The sequence below is a fragment of the Anomaloglossus baeobatrachus genome, chromosome 11 (genome assembly GCF_048569485.1).
Source record: "Anomaloglossus baeobatrachus isolate aAnoBae1 chromosome 11, aAnoBae1.hap1, whole genome shotgun sequence".
NCBI classification, from domain to species: Eukaryota; Metazoa; Chordata; class Amphibia; order Anura; family Aromobatidae; genus Anomaloglossus; species Anomaloglossus baeobatrachus.
Genome location: NC_134363.1, coordinates 166,786,113 through 166,807,904, shown reverse-complemented (window position 1 = coordinate 166,807,904; position 21,792 = coordinate 166,786,113). Strand labels below are relative to the sequence as shown.

Here is a 21,792-nt window from a genome sequence, read left to right as displayed (position 1 = left end):
CTCTTCAGTGTCCATCCTCCCACCTTCTGCTGAATCTCCACTAACAGGCGAATGTCCCTCCTCTCTGCTGATTCTCTATCCATCTAGCCTGATTGACAGCCTCTCACTGTCCCTCCTCCCTGCTGCAGCTGAATCTGCACCCACCATGCTGAATTGCCAGCTCTTCAGTGTCCATCCTCCCACCTTCTGCTGAATCTCCACTAACAGGCGAATGTCCCTCCTCTCTGCTGATTCTCTATCCATCTAGCCTGATTGACAGCCTCTCACTGTCCCTCCTCCCTGCTGCAGTTGAAAATCACATAGCTAAATACAAGCTGCAGCGTCAGGCTGGGTGAGTGGAGAATGAATTCACATGGATTCTCATTTTAATATTATACAGCCATTCTTATATGGTTTTTTGAAGTAAGTACACCAGTTTCATCAGGTCTAAGGGATCTGATTATTAATATATGCCATTGTGAAATCTGGTGACAAATTACACTTTAACAGTAACTTTAATATTAGCAGGTATCAGTAGATGTGATTGGAAGTTATTGGAGCAGGACTAACCCATTATGTTCTCCATTGCTTCCATTACTCAATAATATACCTGAATAAACTGTGGAAATTAGAAGCATTCTAATCCAAAAATATTACTGTAAAAGGGAATTAATATTTATAAAATTGGATAATTACTTTTTTATGCATAAATTAAAAGGAGATGTGCAACCCCATGTTTTATTTTTATTTTAATAAATGGTTACCAATAAAAAGGAGTAATGCTTATCAATCCTCAGCTTTTGCTTCCCTTGTCTCTACTAGTCTCTCTTTGCTAGTTAGTGATATTTTCTCAGCATGTGTCACTTTGTGACTGTAGGATAGTGAGGGAAAGGAGCTCCTTTGCTCTCCCTCATGCTAGGGGACCTTAGGCTATCCCTAACCTCAGGGTTACCCCTAATGGTGGAGAGGCCGGAATCTCGTTGTTGGCTATGCTCCTGACCAGAACTAATTTGATTCCCACCGCCCACCAGGGAAGGAAGAGGCAGAAATGAGATGGAAACACAGATAAAGACAGACAAGGGAAAACCAAAACTCTGACATACCTCAAACTCACAGGAACAAAGAGAGACTGAGGATAAAAGCAAGAGCAGGAAGGTAGCAACAAAACGATAAGGATAAATTCCACAACTGCACGCAGCAACTAAGTACTACAATCACCAAATAGTCTGGATGACAACACCTCACCAGACCAGCTTAGATAAACTGTAGCTGGCATAGAAAGAAGGATATAGCCAGTATATATAGGTAGGGAGCAGACGTGATTGGCTCCCACACAACATGTGATCAAAGGAGAGTAACAAGCAGACAAGCAGAGATTACCTCTTGCTAGCCTACCTATGAAGTACTAATCTGTTGGTTGACGCCTGAATCTGCCTGCGCTGATCACAGACATCAGAGAAGTTACCAGGTGGACTGCCAGAATCTGTAGTCTGGACAGATCCCGATGCCGCCATGATAGTTGGCGAAGTTTGTACAAACCTCCGTGTGACAGCTGGATCATCCATGTGACTTACATGCTATTTGGCTCTTACAAGGACCTCCGTGTTGATCCAAGCGAACAGTCAAAGTACAAAATGTTTCTGCCCTTCTTCAGTCCCGTAAATCATTTCTTAATCTATACAGTCTAATATAATAAAGAACCAACCTGAATAATTTAAGGGTTTCTCCAATTTCATCAATGCAATGTCATAATCATGGCTCCGGTCATTATACTTCTGATGATAAATGATTTTCTCCACTTCCGATGAAGACGCGTATTGTCTTACAGGGGAGTGACTGACAATGCCCGAAAGGACTGACCAGCTGGACAGCGAAGGAGACCTGTAACTAATGGGATCTCTCATCAATAACACATGAAACATTGAAAAAAAATCATTATTCACTTGTCATTTTCACCTTCTTCCAAATAATTAAACCTCATGGGTGGGACATAATATAAATTTGCATAAAATAAGCTAGGAAAATAATTTTTTAGGGCATTTTGGATGGAGATAAAAATATACCAGATACTTACTGCCATGTCACGGGAGTTAAATGCCCATAAACTAAACTATCCGATGGAATTTACTGTAAGTTAGGTACAGATGTGTCAACCGGGAATGAGTGAATCGATTTTTAGGACACTGGTCCGGTGCCCAGGTCATAGATCTGCGGCCGTTGGATTGGAACCATGTGAACCGTCTCCTACTTGCCATCATCCCTGGCTACTCTTCTGATTAGGCCAGAAATGCTGGTAGGTAGGAATCCAATTAAGCATCCATGGATTGTCCAGAAACTAATCTATGCAATGGAATTACTTTATGTTGAGTACAGATGTATCACCTGGAAATGAGTGAATTAATGTTCAGGACCCTGGTCCAGTGCCCAGGTCATAATTTAGTGGCCGTTGGATTGGAACCATGTGAACCGTCTCCTACTTGCCATCATCCCCGGGTACTCTTCTGATTAGGCCAGAAATACTGGTAGGTAGGAATCCCACTAAGCATCCATGGATTGTCCACAACCAGTCTATCCAATGTAATTACTTTATGTTGGGTACAGAAGTGTCAACTGGAAATGCGTGAATTGACGTTCAGGACCCTGGTCCAGCGCCCAGGTCATAATTTTGCAGCCGTTGGATGGAAACCAGGTGAACTGTCTCCTACTTGCCATCATCCCCGGATTCTCTTCAGATTAGGCCAGAAATGCTGGTAGGTAGGAATCCCACTAAGCATCCATAGATTACTGACCTGGATCATCTAATTGGGTCATCTATGGTGGGCCTAAAGTAGGAAATCACTAAAGATTTCAGATGGCCAGGTTCTATAGTTGGTCTGTGAAGGTTGTTGTCGTGGATAACGATATTGAGAGTTAAAACTACAAATCACTGATCGATCTCTGCATTAACTTGTGACCCTTTTCTTGGCTTCTCTGAAAATAAGACAAATAGGATTTTTGGGGCTTTTTTTTGAGTATGCTTTAAAATATAAACCCTACTCCAAAATAAGCCCTAGTTAATGGTTCCGTAAGGAAGTGTGGTAGGATGGAGTTATAAATGACTATTCAGCCACGACATCTGGTGACAACCGGAAAAATTCAACTTGGTCTATCAACAGTCCAACAGTTCGATGAAACATTTTTGACATCGGTTGGCAGCCATCATCCTTGTTCAGATGCAGATGGTTGACAAATAAAAAGTCAGTATTGGCTTCAGCCATCCAAAATCGCCAATTTAATCCATATTTAGATATGAGTGTGGAATCAAGACCTACTTGTGCACGCAGTGAGCTGCAGTTATGATCCATTGCGGCGCTATGATGGAGCCACCGCAGACATGCTTGTTGTGGAGGTATAGACTGACTTGCCACGGCCAACGACCCAAGCTCACGTCATGTCCTCCTATTATTCGAGAAGATTTGGAACGGGATCCGCATTCTGCAACGGTAAAGGATGAAGTTGCAATTTTGCTTTATGTTGCAAAGAAATTTAAAGGGGTTGCATGAGATTAGGAACAAGGTGGCCATCATTTTCCAGAAACAGACCATCATGTGGACCATGTGATGTGCTGTTACTGGAAAAAAAAGGCAGGTCCTGTTGCCTAAATCCTTAAAACTTCTTTAAGGGACAACTCAACTTCCAGACGTTTTGCCTTTAGGAGTTATTTCTAGTGGTGTTATGGGGCCCAAAATATTCAACTCACCTGAACATTTCATGGCAACAATATGTCCAGAACGACATCCTCGTCTAGAAAAAAAAAGAAATATGGAAAAAGAAGTCCAGCACAAAGTGTACAGTCATTGTGATGAATAGGAAACCATAAACGCAATTTAATAAAGAGAAATCTCAGGGCCTAATGGAGGTAGAAGGACAAAGCCCAAAGATCGGAGACCTCTTTGTGTCTGCAATATCTTTTCCAACTTGGTCAATGCACAGAAAAATAGGAGCCTGTAGAGAAAAAGCGCAATAGGCTCTTACCCCGGTAGACTAGGGGCGATATCAGGGCAATCCTACTCACCAAGTGGGGTTGTGACAGTCACAACACCTGTAACAGCATAAAATTGGATCACGGCAGCAGTACCCCAGGTGGTTGATGACAGAGAGGTAGTAGAACGGGGCTTTCAAACACCGCGCCAATGATCACTGATGATATCTTGTTTTAATGTAAACTTTTATTTTTCCAACAGGTCTACGTGTTTCGGGAGACTCAGCTCCCTTCCTCAGGACCGATAGGCATAAGATACATCAAATCTTATGCCTATCGGTCCTGAAGAAGGGAGCTGAGCCTCCCGAAACACGTAGACCTGTTGGAAAAATAAAAGTTTACATTAATCCAAGATATCATCAGTGATCATTGGCGCGGTGTTTGAAAGCCCCGTTCTACTACCTCTCTCTGTCACCAACTTGGTCAATGAGGAGATTCCAAAAAGCAGGATGAATAGCGATGCATGAAGCTTCACAACGATTTTTTTCCCGTGTTCCCCACTCTTCAACACATCCAAAAATAACTACAGACCACAAACTAAATCCCTAAAATATAGATATAGTCCACACACCTGACTGACTAATGTATGGTTGAGGTAAGAGACCCTCATGCTGTTCCTTATCTCAGTCCAGCTCCTTAAACAGACGTCGATCCAGAATACTGGGCCCAGTCAAGACTTTTCCTCTTTGTTATTTTAGAGACCTTAGACCAAACCTCCGCTGTCTACAGACCCCAGACCAGATCCCTTTGGTTTATAGACCCTAGATCAGGGTTCCCCTATTAATAGATCCAAGATCAGATCATTCTTGTTTACAAACCCCAGATCAAATCTTTCCATTTACAGACCCCAGACCAGATCCCTTTGGTTTATAGAACCTAGACCAGATCCCCCTTGTTTACAAAACCCTGACCAGATCCCTTTGGTTTATAGACCCTAGACCAGATCCCCCTTGTTTACAGACCACAGATCAGATCTTTCCCTGTTTACAGACCCAGACCAGATCCCTTTGGTTTAAAGACCCAATAACAGATCCCCCTTGTTTACAGACCCCAGACCAGATCCCTTTGGTTTATAGACCCTAGACCAGTTTCCCCTTGTTTACAGACCACAGATCAGATCTTTCCCTGTTTACAGACCCAGACCAGATCCCTTCGGTTTATAGACCCAAGAACAGATCCCACTTGTTCACAGATCCCAGAACAGATCCCTTTGGTTTATAGACCCCATACCAGATCCCCTTGTTTACAAACTACAGATCAGATCCCTTTGGTTTATATACCCTATACCAGATCCCATTGTTTACAGACCCCCAGACCAGATCCCTTTGGATCCCTTTGGTTTTTGACCCTAGATCAGATATTTCCCTGTTTACAGACCCCAGCCCAGATCCCTTTGGTTTATAGACCCTAGACCAGATCCCCCTTGTTTAAAAACTCCAGACCAGATGCCTTTGGTTTATAGACCACAGATCAGATCCATTTGGTTTATAGATCCTAGACCAGATCCCCTTGTTTACAGACCCCGGACCAGATCCCTTTGGATTCCTGTGGTTCATAGACCCCAATATTTCCCTGTTTACACACTCCAGGACAAATACACCCCTATTTTCAGATCCTAGGCCAGACCTCTTCTATTTACAGACCGAAGACCAATCTAGGCCCACCCCTGCCTACTGCCCCCCCAACAGACTCAGACCTATTAAATATGAAACTTTACATATTATTCTCAATGAGCCAATGGTCCCTGATGAACTTGGGGCAATAACATCTGGAGAGGTCGTCACTTGACTGTTGCAGCGGCATCTGATCGGTTGCAGCCTTCACATACGGAAGGAGCTCTTGGACATAATATTAGCTGGTGTTTCAGGCAGGGGAAAACCCCTTGTAGCTAATTACATCCCTCTCTGTTCCCAGGCACAGCATTAGTTGCTTAGTATTGGGAGCCTCGGAACAGGAACAGCTAAATATGTCAACAGCATGCACCATGTTTAATATATGCCTGACAAATACAAGAAAACAATATTATATTCCATCTTGTTATTAATGTGCATTTTTTATTATATTTTCCTTACTTTGCACTATACACACAGTATATACTGTTCTTCCATCTACTGACATACCTGGTTTGCCAGATATGCTCAGGGGCAGTTGTTTGACCAAATGGGACCTGGACAAATTCTTGACTGTGATTGACATTGGCGGATGTCAGATTCACAGCCTTGTGATGCATCAACCTATAGGACACAATTCACACAGTAACATTGTAACTTCACTATAAGCTTTATGATAAAATTCAGGTAAAAGTTAAACTTTAGGTTCTGCAGGGGCGTGACTGGGAGGGCAAACAAAGCACCGCCCCCTAGGAGCTTAGAAATAGGGCAAGGACTGTTTCTGTGTAGTGGAACATGAAGAACGCGTCTTATGAGATAACAGAACTTAGAATTTGGATTTCAAAGCATCTAGGAAATGTATTTGTTGCACTAAGAACAATGAAAGGAATTATTCAAAATTACCTGGAATTAGGAATTATCCTTCTGTCAGATGTAATCTGAAGCTCCTAAGTTTAAAAGGGTTGTCAGCTACTTCAAATGTTAAATGGGCCCCAGTGTGGGGAAATAATAATAAAAACACTATGATGCTCATCTGCCCTCAGTACTGTGTTACGTCCGGACCCCATAAATCAACTTTTGCTGCATCGGTCATGTGATGTTCCCTGTTGGGTGATAATACTATGGGATCGGTGGGGGACACGGTATGGAAAGGGGAGGAGGTAAGGGATGTCTGTGAGGTAAATTTATATTTTTTCCATTTCTTTCATTTCCCAGGCCAAGTTAAGGCATAATCTACTATAGATAGAGGTGTTATCAGTCATTGTACAGGAGGAGGTGAGCTGTGACATCACCTATTGTGAATCCTGTGTTACCTACTATATATTATATATATATATATATATATATATATATATATATATATATATATATATATATAGAGGTGTTATCAGTCATTGTGCAGGAGGAAGAGGTGAGCTGTGACATCACCTATTGTGAATGGTGATCCTGTATTATCTACTGTATATAAAGGGGTTATCAGTCATTGTGCAGGAGGAGGAGGTGAGCTGTGACATCACCTATTGTGAATGGTGGATCCTGTGTTATCTACTATATATAGATGTATTATCAGTCATTGTGCAGGAGGAGGAGGTGAGCTGTGGCATCACCTATTGTGAATGGTGGATCCTGTGTTATCTGCTATATATAGAGGTATTATCAGTCATTGTGTAGGAGGAGGTGAGCTGGGACATCACCTATTGTGAATGGTAGATCTTGTGTTATCTGCTATATATAGAGGTGTTATCAGTCATTCTGCAGTAGGACGAGGTGAGCTGTGACATCACCTATTGTGAATGGTGGATCCTGTGTTATTTACTGTATATAGAGGTGTTATCAGTCATTGTACAGCAGTAGGTGAGTTGCGACATCACCTATTGTGAATGGTGGATCCTGTGTTATCTACTGTATATAAAGGGGTTATCCGTCATTTTACAGGAGGAGGAGGAGGTGAGCTGTGAGCCCAAAATAAGCAAATCATTGATCTAGCCATTACTTTCATCACTATATGAGGATTGGTACCTGATATATCCTAATCGTCTGCACACGTGGGTTCCCCAATCTGCGCTCCACCTCTCATGACACGTGAGGAGCCATTCCTGCCTGTACTCCACCTGCACTTCCAACAAGAAGTTTTCTGTGTTTATTCTGAAAGATACTGAAACCATTTTGTATGAAAGACAGATTTGTTCTGACCAAAGATTTCCATTATTGAACGGACACCGAATACTTCTATTAATCTCTGCAATAAAAGCCAAAACCAGTGGAACAAATGGACCTGGACCGACATAATTAACCCTAGAACGCATACCTGGGGCCTCGCAGGCCTGCTAGGTCATTTGTTGTCTATGGTAGATTGAATTGCTTGCGCGTTCTAGGGTTAACTGACCCATACAATACAGTGTACAAAGCATTATTACATGGTGACAATATATAGGACGGTAGTCATTGTCGCGGGGTGGACTTCAGTGCCCTCCACAATTGGTAACCTGTAGTGATTTATATCTATAGATTTCGTCCTGGAAGTCCGGAGTTACAGGGAAAGTCTTATATATTTATTTGTAGTTCTATTAATTAGCAAGAAGTCCGTAGAAAAGAAATAATAGGCTGTAACTATTTATTTAGTAGTTTGAACATTTTCCCTTGGAGCGCATCTGTGGCGCCCCTGAGGCTTCAGTCACCACAGAGGTACTGCACCTCAGCCAGAGATGTAGTATTCCATTCCCGGGTAAGGAGGAGGTCACAAACCGGTATACACAAAACACAGACACTCATCAGCAACACTCCATCAGACCAGGGTCATGGCGGTCTGCTGGAGGTGGAGTCTAGTTAGTGGGAGCACACTGTAGAACGTGGGCTAGTTGAGAAGAGGCAGTGGAGGAGTCAAGACCTGTGTTCTGGAGCTGCAGCAGTTCGGCCCTGGCACAGGAGAGAAGGGATCCTAGAGCCCACAGGAAGTCTACCATACTCCCGTGGTCTCATTCCACAGGCGACATTCCGGAGTGAAGGGACTTGGCCGCAGAAGGGGACCGGTCCCTCAACTAGTGGAGAACTTCAAGACTCAGCTAGTAAACCAGAGGCTGAGGTTAATTCAAGTACCGAAGCCAAATCCACACACATCCAGTGAAAAGATGACCCCATAGGGCGAAAGGGATAGAGCTTCAAGTGACCCGACAGGGTCTGTGGGCACCGGCTCGGGGAACTGTGTGTGCAGGTGCGGGACAGGTGGGAGAGGTCAGCGCAGGAAGACAACCAGAGAAGGAACACAGAAGGGTGTACCTGGTTGTGCCTCCGAACTATCCGGGATCGGCTGTATCCCATCACAGCAGGACTCCGCACCCCGAGGGCAGTATTGGTCTAGACGTGCTAACCTAGAACTCTTAAGTGTGAGTAAAGACCCTATAACTGAATCCCTGTGTTGTCCGATTATTTCCTGTGCCTCCGGCCCTGCACCCCGCCATTACAGACTACTACCCACAACAGCCCTGGGGCCCAGCTCTACCTGTGGAGAGTGATTCCAACTCTGCTGCGTCACCACCAACCCCAGGGGAAACTGAACCACAGCGGCGGCACCTATCTGACCACAGGTGGCGTCACGACAGCTCACTTGTAAATATAATCCCCAACCATCATCTGCCATTAAACGACACCGCCAGGGTCACGGAGCCGGGCCCTGTCGCCGTGACATCCTCCCAGACAGAACAGAGTCGCGGCCCGGTAACAAGTAACCCACAGGCCCCGGTGCGGGCGTGTCACATCCTTTTACATCAACTAAAAATAACCAAAAAATACCAAACCTTTTCTTCGTGGCACAGTGGTGACTTCATTGTCGGTGTCATTACATGGAGAGGTCACCTCAGCGTCCTGGAGTGGTACAGAACCTTGATAAACAAGGGGCGCCATGAAGTGCTGCACTGGAAAGAGTCAGAAACCAAAATGGTGAAATACTTTTCTTACAAGAATTATATGATGTCTTAAGAAGAAGGTTCAGCATAAGACACCCTGTGACGAGTCCCCTCCACCCCTCCTAGATTTTCTAGCGCCACGTAGTAAACCTCCGCTATGATGAATGCAGTGAAAACACTAATGTCACCGAGATTTTACCTAATACATAAAACATGTCGCCATCTGACACACTAATTCCCATTGATAATATATTTTTTTTTTTAAGTCGAAACTGCACTAATCCAAGAAACATAGCTTTTTACATTTTCGGTCAATGTAGCCGCAATGGAGGACTTATTGTTTGGCAGGATGAGTTGTGTTTTTCAATTGCTCTATTTAATTTACCATAAAATGTACTTAAAGACGGGGGGGAAAAAAACTTCCAAAAAGTTCTGGAAGTAAAAAAAGACACCATTCTGCCATTGATTTTTTTTTTTTTTGTTATGGTCTTTAATGCACATTAAAAAAATTAAAAATATAATAAAAAATTGCATGATAAACAATTCTCCAGGTCAGTGCGATTACGATAGTTCCAAACTTGTAAAGTTATTCTATAGTTTTTTTCGCCATGGAAGCTATCAAAGCCGGCTGCAGTCTCGGGATTGTTCTAATACAGCACGGACATGTGGCGCTGATGCAGTAAAGCAATCTATCTAGTTGTCATGATGACTATGGGATAGCGGGGAACTGGGGCTCCAAACCTGACTCTTAAGCTAGGGGGGCCCTGTGCTATCCCTAACCTCAAGGATACTCCTAATGGTGGAGATGCCTGAGCTGCCTTCCTGGCCCTGGTCCTGACCAGTTCTGATCTGATTCCCCCTCACCCCAGGGAGGGACGGGACAGGAGTGTGATGAAACCCACAGGTAAAGACAGACAAGGGAAAATCAAAACTCTGTGCACAAAACTCAGAGCACACACAAAGAGAAAGACAATAAGAGATTCAGGAGGAGAAAGAAGCACAGGAAAGAAGGATGTAAACTCCACAATCGCTCCAAGCAATAAGCACAACTTTCACCAGAGAGTCTGGGACACCACACCACACAGACCAACATAGAATAAACTATAGCTGGCATGGGTAGAAGGATTTGTGGCACCCAGGGATATGGGGTATTCGATCCCGGACAGTATATGTCCTGGGGATGTCACGATGGTGGATGTTGCTTGATTCCGTGCCTTGGGCCCTTTTTATAATGGGGATATAGTTACAAGGGATTAAGTTAGTGTTCATATGTGACGCCACTTGCGGTGTTGCGGCTATAGGTATGGAGCCGCCGCTGCAGAATGCCACTTCTGGGGCTGGTGTTAGTTGCAGCCTGGATGGTAGGCCCTCCGCAAGCAGTGCCGGGCCCCAGAGGATGGATGATGCGACAGATGCTAGAAGAAGGGAGTCCACACCAAAGTTCAGTGCAACTGGTTTTACTCACTGCTGGCTGGTAATAACTGGTTGCCCGAGGCCGGCTGGTATCACCTCCAGGTCCCCTTCGTTCCAGTGCCAGTTTGGTTCTCTGGTACCTTCTTCCCCTGCACCTGTCTCTGGTAAGTGGGTCCCCGTAGCGTAGAGCAACTGGGGGTCCCCGTCCGGTGGTTTGTCCACTTCTGTCCGCCTGACGGTAGCGTGAACCCTGTGGGGATGTAGTCTCTGGTCCTGCCCCCGAGTCTCCCTTTGCTACTGAGTCTTCGGATTCTTAGGGTCAGTGAGGTCCTTGATGGTCCCCTTTGCTGTACAGGTTTTAACAGGTCGGCTTGGAGCTCTTTCCTGTCCTAGGGCCCTGTACCCCGCCGGTGCATGGTTCCGGGAGTACTCCACGGTACTCGACCGGCAACTCTCCTGGGTACCAGATCACTGTTAACCCGAGTCAGGACATCTCTTTTCACTTCTTTTGTCACTTGTCTGCTCCCATTCACTGCAGACTCCAGATTCTGACTACTGTCTCACCGCAGTCTGCCTTCAGACCATTGTCTTCTTGAGTTCTGACTTCTCTGTCCTCAATCCGCCCCTCCCACTTGGTCAACTAGTGGACTGGTCTGGCTCCACCTCTAGGCGGCCATCCATTGGCCCGACCCTAGCCCTGTACCATTGTATGGGGGATTGTTGGGGAAAAACTGGGATACACCTTGAAGCTCATCAAGAGAATGCTAAGAGTGTGCAAAGCAGTAATCAAAGCAAAAGGTGGCTGCTGTGAAGAACCTAGAATATAAGACATATTTTCAGTTGTTTTACACTGTTTTGTTAAGTATTTCATTCCACATGTTTTAATTCATAGTTTTGATACCTTCAATGTGAATCTACAATTTTCAGAGTCATAAAAATAAAGAAAACTCTTTGAATGAGAAGGTGTGTCCAAACCTTTAATACAATATGCAAGCACATGTAACTTGAAGATGGCTCCTACATCCTGGACAACAACCAAGATGATGGGCACAAGGGAGAATATCTAAAGTTTGGAACAACCAATCCAGTAGAGACTATGCAAATTGCTACACGCCCCGAGCCCGACCTGCAATGTTTGATAGGACTATATTTTGTCTACACCCTTTTCTTATCTAGAACTATAAAAGTTACTGTGAACAATAAACGAGGGGATTCTTTTGTTGTGGAAGAAAGCTCATAACCGGTCTAGAGTCTGTTATCCTTTCTCATGTGCACACATAACATTATAATCTGAAAACGGCAGTCAGACCTTAAGAGACCCTTTGTAGTCTCACCTCAACAATAGCATTTGAGGAAGACACTAGAGGAGTGGAGGAAAGGTGAGTATAATTGTTTATTTTTTTACTGTGTTCTGCATGATGGGGTCATATGTACCAGAATGGGGACATATGCCAGGATGGGGTCTTAATGGGGTTATAAACCAGGATGTGGCTATAATGGGGACTGATATAGCAGGATGGGGGTCATAATAGGGACATATAACAGGATGGAGACATATACCATGAATGAGGCTATGATGGGGACTTATATACCAGGATGGGGTCATAATGAGGACATATACCAGGATGGGGCTATGATGGGGATTTATATAGAGGATGGGGTCATGATAGGGACATATAACAGGATGGAGACATATACCAGGATGGTGCCATGATGGGGACATATATACCAGAATAGGGACATAACAGGATGGAGACATATACCATGAAGGGGCTATGATGGGGACTTGTATACCAGGATTGGGTCATAATGGGGGCATATACAAGGAGTGGGGTCATGATAGGGACATATAACAGGATGGAGCCATATACCAGGATGGGGTTATGATGGGGACATATATAGATGGATAGGGTCATGATAGGGACAAATATACCAGCATGGGGTCATACAGACCAGGATATAGCCATGATGAAGGGATGATGGGGCCATGATGGAGACATATACCAGGATGGGGATATATTTACCAGAAAATGGCCCAGGATGGGAGACATTAGTACAGGATGGAGGTCATCACTACACAATAAAGTGTGGGGGCAACTCATATGTCTTTATAGGATTTAGAATGCTACAATGGCCCATAAATTAGACCAATATGTAAGGGGGCAGGCTCCAACTTTGCATCGGGGCCCATGAGACTCTAGTTACGCCACAGGGTTTGGACACAAGTTTGGGCGGACTTTTTACCACCCCATTATTGCAACATTAATACAAGTCCATGACCCAATAAAACCCATTTATTAAAGCATTGGAATCGCCCTCTAAACTTTCCACGTCCTCTTCACGTCCATGTAAGCCCTTCTAATGCTGGTGCAACCCTGTGCTACAATCTAATGCAAACAGCGATCCATCTCTCCGCTGTGCGCAGATTCACTGAGCGCCATTTACATGAGTTATACATCACATCTTTTCATCTGTAAGTGGGAACCTAACGACGGTTATCTTTTGGCTATTAAAATGTTTATAAATGATACGTAATAGCGGCCATAAATCATTCACTAAAAGGCTAATTAGAAATACACTCGTTCTCCTGCAGCCGCAGCGTATATAGGGCTGCGAGATCTGTGCCGGATCTCTACTAAAGCACCTAAGAGCAAATGAAAAACAAATGATGCATTTTCTTGGCCGCTCACATCAGCACAGGTGAATTACCCATAATATTACATCAGTACGTTTTATTACAAGGTATTGATGAAGTTTTGACGCTCATGAATATTCTGTCGAATTTACACAAAAAATTTAATTTGCTGACACTTGGAATACTGGAAAGTCTGCAAGTGCCGCTTAACCAGGCCCATAACAAACGCGTCCGCGGCCTCGATCAGGTGGGGGCGTGGAGGGTGGCGCGCCGACCACAGCGCCAACTTCAGCTGAAATTCATTGCGGCACAGAGCTCTGTCGGGTACCTGGCCTGTAATATACGCCACTGGCCAATCAGAGGCCGGCGGTTGATATCAGTGTGCCAGGCCTAGGGGCTCCATGGCAGTGACATCTGCGTTGCCCATAGTAGGCCCGCCGATGTCAGCTACCGGCCTCTGCAGCTACAGAGGAGAACACCATGCATCATGGGAGCAGAAGGTGGTGAGAATAATGTTTTTTTTTATACTTATAAAGAGGCAGAACTGGGGACATATATTCCAGAAAGGTGCCCAGGATGAAGGGCATACATACCAGGACGGGCCCAGAATGGGGGACACATATACCAGGAAAGGGCACAGAATGGGTTACATATATACCAGGATGAGAACATTACACCAGAAAGGGGCCCAGGATGGGGGATATATATACCAGCATGGGGCCAGGATGGGGACATTATATCAGGAAGAGGCCAAGAATGGGGGACATATATACCAGGATGGGAACACATACCTGGAAAGGGCCTAAGATGGAGGACACATATACCAGGAAGGGGCCCAGAATGGGGGACATATATACCAGGATGGGAACATTACACCAGGAAGGGGCCGAGAATGGGGGACTTATATACCAGCATGGTGCCAGTATAGGGACATTATACCAAGAATATATATATATATATGTGTGTATATATATATATATATATATATATATATATATACCTGGAAAGGGCCTAGACTTGTGGGCATATATACCAGGATGGGGTACATATACACCTGGAAGGGGCTCAGAATGGGGGTCATAAATATCAGGATAAGGGACATATATACCTGAAAGTGGCCCAGATTGTGGGGCATATATGCCTGAAAGGGGCCCAGAATCGGGGACATATATACCAGAATGGGGCACACATACCTGGAAAGGGCCTAGACTTGGGGGCATATATACCAGGATTGGGTACACATATACCTGGATGCGGCCCAGAATGGGGGACATATATATCAGGATGGGGGACATATATACCTGAAAGGGGCCCAGAATGTGGGGAATACATGCCTGGAAGGGGCCCAGAATAGGGATGTTAATGGCGGATTGGGGATATTACTTCATAATGAAGGGGGGAGCAACACACGTCTTTATAGGATTTAAAATGCTACAAAGGCCCATGCATCTGACCAACAGGCTTCAAATTTTGTGACTGGATCTATCGGACACTAGTTACACCACTGCCTTTAAAGATATATAATTTAAAGGTCTCCTAGGACACAGGCAGGGAAGTGGGGGGAGGCTCCTGCTGATGTCCGTTGTCCTGCAGCCACATTCTGATTAGACAATTCACTTGTATTGAGCAAATCTAATTGGCAAGTGACCACATATATTCAAATTACGCACTTGCGGTCAAGCGCCTGCCCGCTTCCTATGCCGATACAGAAGAATCCTGACAGTGTGCACACTGCGCTCTGTGACTGCAGACATTAACCCCAACCTCTTTAATATATCTTTGCAACTTTACCCGTCTATGATGATGAGAATACCTCTTTATTGAAAAGGATGCAAAGTTTTGGAACTTTTTCTTGTATTTACTATTTTTTGCCTCACCCCCCCCCCGGGGCTACCTTCAAGCAAATGACTACATTACCTGTGGATAAATCCAGGCCTATCCTGTATTTACTGCTTAGAATAAGTGACCATTATCGGGGGATTAATTAAACCTCACAGATACAAGGACATATTGGTTGCTCGTTGCCTGCACAGAGGGGGGTCCTTGATATTCTTGAGCATTAAGTAGTAACTACTCTCCTTTTCAAGTTTCTATGTGTTTGCAGATTTTCGATGCTCGTAATTGCACTTTTCCCTTACTTATGCCGATTTAGCAGAGTTGCACATTCTAGTCGTTTGGTTTTAGTACGGTACATCGAGCAGTCAACTGGGGCCTGTTAGAAGGTTCTTCATGTCTTGAAATTAAATATATAGATATTGGCAAAAATAGATGATCCTGTATAATTAGCCATCATGAGACCCGCGAGGATAGAAGCGGAATTTAACACTACTTTTGCAACGGCCGTTTTGGAAAATTTGCAAAGAGGACGATCAGCTGAGATTTTAGTACATGTTCATATGCTGCAAAGGGAGGATATTAGCGGTAATATGGTCCTCCATGCTTCTTTCATTATCGTGGTTGGGCCCTTGGTTTGAGCCATCTTCTACGCAGCCAGACCTGGAATACCTCTCACGGGAGTTCGGACGCAGACAGTTTGCTGTGCACAAATGAATAATTTAGGAATCCTGACTGTGCATTCTGGAAATGGCAGCAAACCGCCGGTTACATCAAGATCGGAGCTAATTAGAACAGCTATGAAGAAGACATGTTCTGTACATGCAGCACTGAGAGGGAGCCTGATAGCCGATTCAGAGTCAACCTACATTTTGCATCTTGTATATGTCATGATCCAGGACCGGTATTATCTGCTCCAGAGTTTCCCAGACCCGGCCTGGTCATGTCAGGGGTTAACTCCCATCGGCCTCATTTGGGTTTCAGGAGACACTATATCTGGGCGCTGCACTTGCATTCCAGTGCTGGTTATAGTTTTGCTCTGCAGCCTGTGACTGGCTCTGGGGAGATTTACTGTTTGATCTGACTCCTAGTTACCGTGCCCTGACCTGTACCTTCCCCTATTCGTCCATCTGTAGCAGTCCCTGACTTCCCACTCCTGTCAGCTGTTTACCCATCCTGGTTCATCTTCCTTCCCGTGTTTGTGTCTCCTCACCCTCTGGTCTTGTCTTATGTTCCCTGTGCCCTTTGTGTTCCGTTCTGCATACCTGATCTCCTGACTTCTGACCTCGGTTCTGTTTTCTGACCTGATTTTGATCCTCCCTCTGCAGTGACTTGACTTCCCGGCTAGACCCTGACTGCTTGACTACTCTATTGCCCCCTGGTGGTTCGCCTGAGAACTGCCTGCTGAAGTTACATCTGCTGTACTTCAGCCACCCTTCCTTCACTACACTACTGCCACCTAGTGGGCTGTGCGCTGTACTACTTCTCATCAGCCCTTTGTACAGAGTGACAGTATGTTTTACCTTTAAGGGTTAATTACAACTTACTAAATTATCATATAATAGGGTGTGATGGGATAACTTGGGACCAGGACTCCTAAACTGCCCTCAGGCTAGGGGGTCCTAGCTGTCCCTGATCCCAGAGATACGTCTAATGGTGACTATGTCTGGGCCGCCTTCCTTGCCCTGCTCTGATCTAATCCCCTCTCCCTCACCCCAGGGAAGGGCTGGGACAGAAATGGTAGAACCCACATTTAAGGACAAACAGGGGAAGCCAAAACTCAATTACACAGCACTCACACAGAGGTATTAGAAAACAAGTGATAAGGAGGAAAATAAGAGCAGGGAGGAAACAATGGGATGTCTAGAGAATGCTGTTGCAACTCCACTTACAAAGCAATACAATCATCAGCAGGACTGGGATACAACAGCACACGGACAGGTGTAGCTAAAGCTATAGTCGGCAATGGAAGACAGGCACCTCCATCTTAAAAAGGTGGGGCGTGACTGTGATCGGTCTCGCCCAACCTATGATCCAAGAGGCAACCAAACTAACTCCTGCAAGCTCGGTCACTAATGAGAACACAACTGGTCGAAGCCCGAGCAGTCTGTGCTCATCAGAAACATCAAAGGAGACATAGTGTGGAGTGTCAGAGTCTGCAATGTGAACAGCGTCAGATGCGGCCATGACACTCAGCGAGTTTAGAGCCAAACACTGTGTGACATATCACTAACGCATAAGTGAGAATTTACTGATCACTATGGATCCAGTTTGACTGGAGCTATAGTTGCTCATGCGCAGATCCACTCTACTCATTACTTTTGGTGTGCCAGTTATGGCCAAGTGTTGTACTTATGGCAAAATGTGAAGCCATACTGTCTATTAGACTTAAAGGGAATCTGTCAGCAGGTTTTTGCTATGTAATCTAAAGACAGCATGCTGTAGGGATTAACACAAAGAATTAAGCGTTGTGTCTCTTATCACAAAGTGTGTTGTTGTTGAGTAATTCTTACTCCTATTAAAGGTTTCTGGGATTCATTCTACGGCGCTGGTGAAAATTAAAGACATACATAGGCAGTGATTTCCAAAGGTCTCCACATGATTTTAATGAGTGTCAGATCTGTTATAGTCCTCAGAAATATAGGTGTATCATGCATAAATATAGGTGTACCATGCATAAATATAGGTGTACCATGCATAAATATAGGTGTAGCATGCATACATTTAGGGGGTTCCTTACATGGTGGCAAATAGTAGATTACATAACTGCAAAATAAGTACATACACTCCCAGCATCCACCCAGCTTAGCCCCATCCCTTGTACAAGTCTGTTCCAAAAATGAAATTTCACACCCTAAGAACTTTTTAGCAGGTTTGAAGACATTAAAAGAGGTGATTCACCCATATTCATTATTGCCCAAATCGATATTATGTTGAGAATCAAGATTTCTCTCAAATACCTTGTGTTGCCAATAGTACCTGTGTGCGGCGCTGTTGCGGACCAATCTTCCCCATCGCCTGACCCCCGGGCTCCGTGACCTCTGATGTCAGGTCAACTTCCTGTTCACCTGACATCACCGCGGCCGGTCCCAGTCTCCGTGAGTCACTTGGCTGTGGGCGGAGTTTCACTGCTCGTCACAGCCCAGCGTCGCTCCTGCTTGCACGTTCTGCAGTGAAGGAGGAGGGAGCAGGGAGATGCTGGGCTGTAACGATGGGCTGTGATGAGCGGTGAAATGCCGCCCACACCTCAGTCACTCAGAAAGACTGGGGACGGCCTCAGTTGACGTGATGTCACCAGATCCCGGGGGTCACACGAAGGGGGTGAGTGAAGCACAATAACATCGCTCACAGGCACTATTGGCAACACAAGCCCTTTGAGAGAAACATGGTTTCTCAACATAATATCGATGTGACCAATAATGAATATGGGTGAACCACCCCTTTAACTCCTTCCTTACTTTTTTACTGTTTACCTGCAATGTTTGTTTTAGCACTAGTAGCTTGTGACTAGATGGCACTTATCCAGCACACCCCCTTGTCTGATTAGCAGCTCTCTGTCTATAGACCTTGTATACAGAGCCTGGTGTGGGGCGGGGTTAGCTTTCTCTGCTCTGCTGCATTGCTAAATCTAAAAACACTGCTTTTGTCAGAACCGCTGCAGCCAGTAATCTAAGTGATACATCGTTGGATTCAGGATCTCATCGCCTACATTATGCTGCTCTCAGATGAGGTAGCAAAAACCTGCTGACAGATTCCCTTTTAGCTACGTTGAGAAGGCAAAATAATCATGAGCAATCATTGTGAAAAATGCTTTTTTCGCAATAATTTGTAAGGGTAAACAGGTTGCCTATCCACCAATAAATGAGCAATATGCTCTTTCATCGCGTAAAGTGATCTTTTGCTCACTGTAAAAAATTATTGTTTTCGGAAGTGCCCCCAACCCTAAGAAGTCTATGGAAATCCGTCCCCATGATTCGTATTTTATGCCTCTTATCTTCCGCTTTGAGGATCTCAGGACAATTTACACATCTGTATCATTGCTAAAAGCCGCAGATTGAGTTAATGTTCCTTTAAAGTAGAATTAGCCAAGTCAAAAGGAAATAAGAAATCTTGGTACAATACCTAAGACGTAAACTCCCACCGCTGCCCCGACGAGGAATCCAAGAGTAATGAGGAGGATAAACATCTTCTGGAATCTGCATCTGTCGTCTTCGGACTTTTCTAGATAGAACGTGCAAAATATTTCATATACATTATTACAAGTGATCATTGGCCAATTCCTCTGCATAGGCAGAATTAAAAAAAAAAGCAACAAAAAACATTTTTTTACATTCATATGTAGTATGTGAAACAATTGCTTATTTTATATAAACCAGTTAGGTGATCAAGCTTCATCGTGGCAGTGAGTGAGTTAAAGGGAATCTGAGAGCATCATAATATAGAGCCATAGAGACTGATTTCAGAGACGTGTCACTTATTAGGCTGCGTTGTAGTTTCAATACAATCAGTGTTTTATCAGCAGGAGATTATCACTGCATAACTAGGTGTCATAAGCAATCTGTGCAACTACACCACCACCACTGATTGGCAGCTTGCTCATAGTGTACAGTGGGAAGCTGCCAATCAGTGGTGTAGGCGGGGTTATACATAGCTCAGCATTTTGAGCACTGCTATATCTACAGCAGAGAAAACAGGATTTCTATCAAAATTGCACCAAGCAAGCAGTCCAATAAGTGACACATCGCTGGAGTTAGACTCACAGACCTTACATCATGCTGCTCTCAGATTACATAACAAAAATCTACTGCCAGATTCCCTTTAGCTGACTAGATATAATCGTTTTCCTATCCTGGCAGTCACCAGTTCCAGTGGAAGCTATAATAATAAATAACAATAATAATAATAATAATAATAATAATAATAATAATAAAAGTGTGTCTGTGCAGTATAGGTATCCTCCAGCTGGTGATGATGTGGGCAGTAGTATGATAAGGTGCCACAGCTAATGGAACATCTTGACATATATTTAAAGCGCACCAATCAACCGGATTTTCTTATATAACCTAAATCCAGTGCTATACTGGCACTAACAGGCTGATTCTATACATACCTTTAGTTGTCCGCTTGGATGTTTACGTTTTGAAACACAAGCAAGTAAAGTTTGTAAAATCAGCAGCTTGTTGAGTGACAGCAGCTGCCGATCAGCTGATAGGTGGGGTGAGTGATTCCCTCCCCCTGTTACTTATGCTAATTGGATTATAGAATCAATTTACTGACTAGAAGGACCTTTGCTGATGTCATACCCATGTGACCAGAAGGGGCAGGGCCTCAGCCAACATAGCTGATGCTGGGAAGCAACATTTTTCTGTTGGCTGAGGCCCCGCCCCTTCTGCTCACATGGGTATGACATCAGCACAGGTCCTTTTAGTCACAAAGTAAAACAATTGTATAATAGAATTAGCATAAATAACAGGGGGAGGGGATAACTATGAATACCTTGGCTTCATTGTGCGTGCTTAGGGCCAAGAATGGACTGGCTATCTAGTAATTCTGTCAAATGCCTGATGGGCTGGTCCATCAGTGGAGTTTATAGTGCCCGTAGCTCTTCTAATAGTATCTGCATCCTCTGGATGCGGGGCCTCAGCCAACAGAAAAATGTTGGTTCCTGATATCAGCTTTGTTGGTTGAGCCCCCGCCCCTTCTGGTCACAGGAGTATGACCTCACCACAGGTCCTGCAAGTGAAAAAGTGAACCGATGGTACAATACTTATGCTAATTCTGACAGGGGGAGGGGATAACTATGAATACCCCCCAGATATTATCTGATGCTCAGCTGCTGTCACTCAAGAAGTTGCCGATTTTATAAACTTTACTTTCTTGGATTTCAAAACCTAAACATCCGAGCTGACCACTACAGGTATGTAGAGAATCAGCCTGATACTGCCAGTATAGCACTGGCTTTAGGTTATATACGAAAATCCTGGTGATTGGTGCACTTTAACTATGGGTAAGTTCTGAGCTGTGAGGTCTTCAATCTATTCACAATAGTTGCTGCATTTCCTGTTTTGGCTTTTATACAGGCTATAATAGACTCTCGGGCATGAAAATTTTTTTTTTGTTATTCTAAAACCTGACACAATGCATTTAACTATGAGTAAGTTCTGAGCTGTGAGGTTTTCTCTCTATTCACAATAGTTGCTACATTCCCTGTTTTGGCTTTTATACAGGCTATAATAGATACTCGGGTGTGAAAACCTTTTTATTGTAATTCCAAAAATTGACACATAATGGACTTAGCTATGAGTAAGTTCTGAGCTGTGAGGTCTTCTCCCTATTCACAATAGTTACTTCATTCCCTGTTTTGGCTTTTATACAGTCTATAGTAGACACTTATGATTG

The 21,792-nt window shown here is 44.2% G+C and overlaps 1 protein-coding gene across 1 annotated transcript in view; it reads right to left on the bottom strand.

Moving 5' to 3' along the window:
- The window catches only part of TMPRSS5 (transmembrane serine protease 5), a 43,692-nt gene that overhangs the window by 11,152 nt on the left and 10,748 nt on the right, over positions 1–21,792 (bottom strand). Inside the window, exons 3-9 of the mRNA XM_075327637.1 lie at positions 19,516–19,614; positions 9,405–9,521; positions 7,630–7,765; positions 6,121–6,234; positions 3,719–3,762; positions 3,291–3,453; positions 1,685–1,866 (exon numbers count right to left, since the gene is read on the bottom strand). Of these exons, the coding sequence (XP_075183752.1) occupies positions 1,685–1,866; positions 3,291–3,453; positions 3,719–3,762; positions 6,121–6,234; positions 7,630–7,765; positions 9,405–9,521; positions 19,516–19,614 (855 nt within the window). The remainder of the gene's footprint in view (positions 1–1,684; positions 1,867–3,290; positions 3,454–3,718; positions 3,763–6,120; positions 6,235–7,629; positions 7,766–9,404; positions 9,522–19,515; positions 19,615–21,792) is intronic.